The sequence below is a fragment of the Hipposideros armiger genome, unplaced genomic scaffold, assembly GCF_001890085.2.
Source record: "Hipposideros armiger isolate ML-2016 unplaced genomic scaffold, ASM189008v1 scaffold_66, whole genome shotgun sequence".
NCBI classification, from domain to species: domain Eukaryota; kingdom Metazoa; phylum Chordata; class Mammalia; order Chiroptera; family Hipposideridae; genus Hipposideros; species Hipposideros armiger.
The window spans coordinates 4,684,568-4,686,124 of record NW_017731416.1 but is presented as its reverse complement, the minus strand read 5'-3'; the positions used below and the strand labels follow the sequence as shown (position 1 = coordinate 4,686,124).

Here is a 1,557-nt window from a genome sequence, read left to right as displayed (position 1 = left end):
GGAATGGTTGTAGAGTGAAAAATCTTTAGAAGTACCTGAGCAAGAGATAGTTTTGGGGTATGGAGAATATACAATAGATTAGTCATCCTAAAGTTTCCACATGAAGAGTAAGGTAGATTTAAAGAATAACCTAGACCAGGGGTCAGCAAACTGCAGCTCACAAGCCACATGTAGCTCTTTGTTTGCTGTCTCAAAAGTTTGCCGATCCTTGGAAGAGCCAATCCTGTCTCTCACAATTTAAAAATTATTCGAGAGCCATAAATATATTTTTACATAATCACCATTATGTGAATAATAGCCTTTAAAAATTTTATACATGACACTATGATAGTTTAATTTTCATTTTCAATTTTACCTCAGAGCCACAGCTCACGAGCCACAGTTTGCTGACCCATGGAGGCTCTTTTGTCTCAAAAGTTTGCCGACCCCTGACCTAGAGGTTTCTGGTTTGAGAAATGCAGTGCCTCCCATAACTGAAACTGAGAAGTCAGGAGAAAGAGCAATATTGGGGGATTAATATTCAGTACCTCTGTGGATTTCAGAAGTGTGAGGTGGCCTCAGCCTATCACTAAAACTTCTTCACAATCTTCTACCAAAATGTCAGGCTCTTTTCTCTTTGTTTTTTTTTAGCACAGTCTTGGAATATTCAGAATCTCAGCATTCTACTTATCTTTTGAGAAATCATTAAACTTGCCTAAATTATCTGAAACATCTGGAAGATGTTACATCTTAAGAGATGTAATAAGTTCATGAGTTTGTGTATGTGTGTATGACTTTCAGAGCAAATAAAGGGCTCAATATGTTAAGAAAAATGATAACAATATGTACTACACTGGTAAAGTTGTTTACCTTAGGGGGGTTTTTAACTTTTAACCGTCTTTGTATTGTTTCATTTGAAAGAAGTTTGTATTCTTTTTATAAGTAAAGCTAATTTTTTTAAATTTAAGGATAAATAACCGGTGTAAAGCTATTTTTGGCAAACCCAGGTTTTCACCATCTATTTTGAAAAATAAGTCTTAAAAACAAACAAAAGATACATTGTGTAACCCTTATAATTATATAAAATGTGAATTTTTTTCTTTTGAGGTCTGAATTCTGATTTTCTTGATAGGTTTTACAGCTCTTTAAAACACTGCACAGGACAAGGCAACAAGTTTTTAAAAATGACGCCAGAGCATTAGAAGGTAAGTTTATTTTTTGCCCCTTTGGAGGAAGTCCATTCTTCAGATAGCTGCTACTATATCCAAAAGATCCTGTATAAAAAAGACCCATTTGAGGGAATGATCTTCACTATCTCTTCCCTAATGTTATGTTTTATAGAGATTAGTTTACATTACAGTTCTTTGAGGTGTATGTACTTAAAGAAATGTTAAGAAGATCAAGTTTTCATAATAATCAGGAAAAAAAAGATCAGAATTTCAACGTGCTTCACTGCTTGCCTTATTGTTCAATCTTTTAGACTAATTTCTCTATTATATAATCAAATTTTCGTACTCTCTAGGACTAGACACTACCATATTGTTAATGCCTTGTGTCATAGAAGTGACAGCAGCTATG

General features: G+C 34.0%; 1 protein-coding gene across 1 annotated transcript in view; it reads left to right on the top strand.

The window, feature by feature from the left end:
- The window catches only part of LYRM7 (LYR motif containing 7), a 34,699-nt gene that overhangs the window by 4,987 nt on the left and 28,155 nt on the right, over window positions 1-1,557 (top strand). Inside the window, exon 2 of the mRNA XM_019642168.1 lies at window positions 1,112-1,184. Coding sequence (XP_019497713.1) covers window positions 1,112-1,184 — 73 coding nt within the window. The remainder of the gene's footprint in view (window positions 1-1,111; window positions 1,185-1,557) is intronic.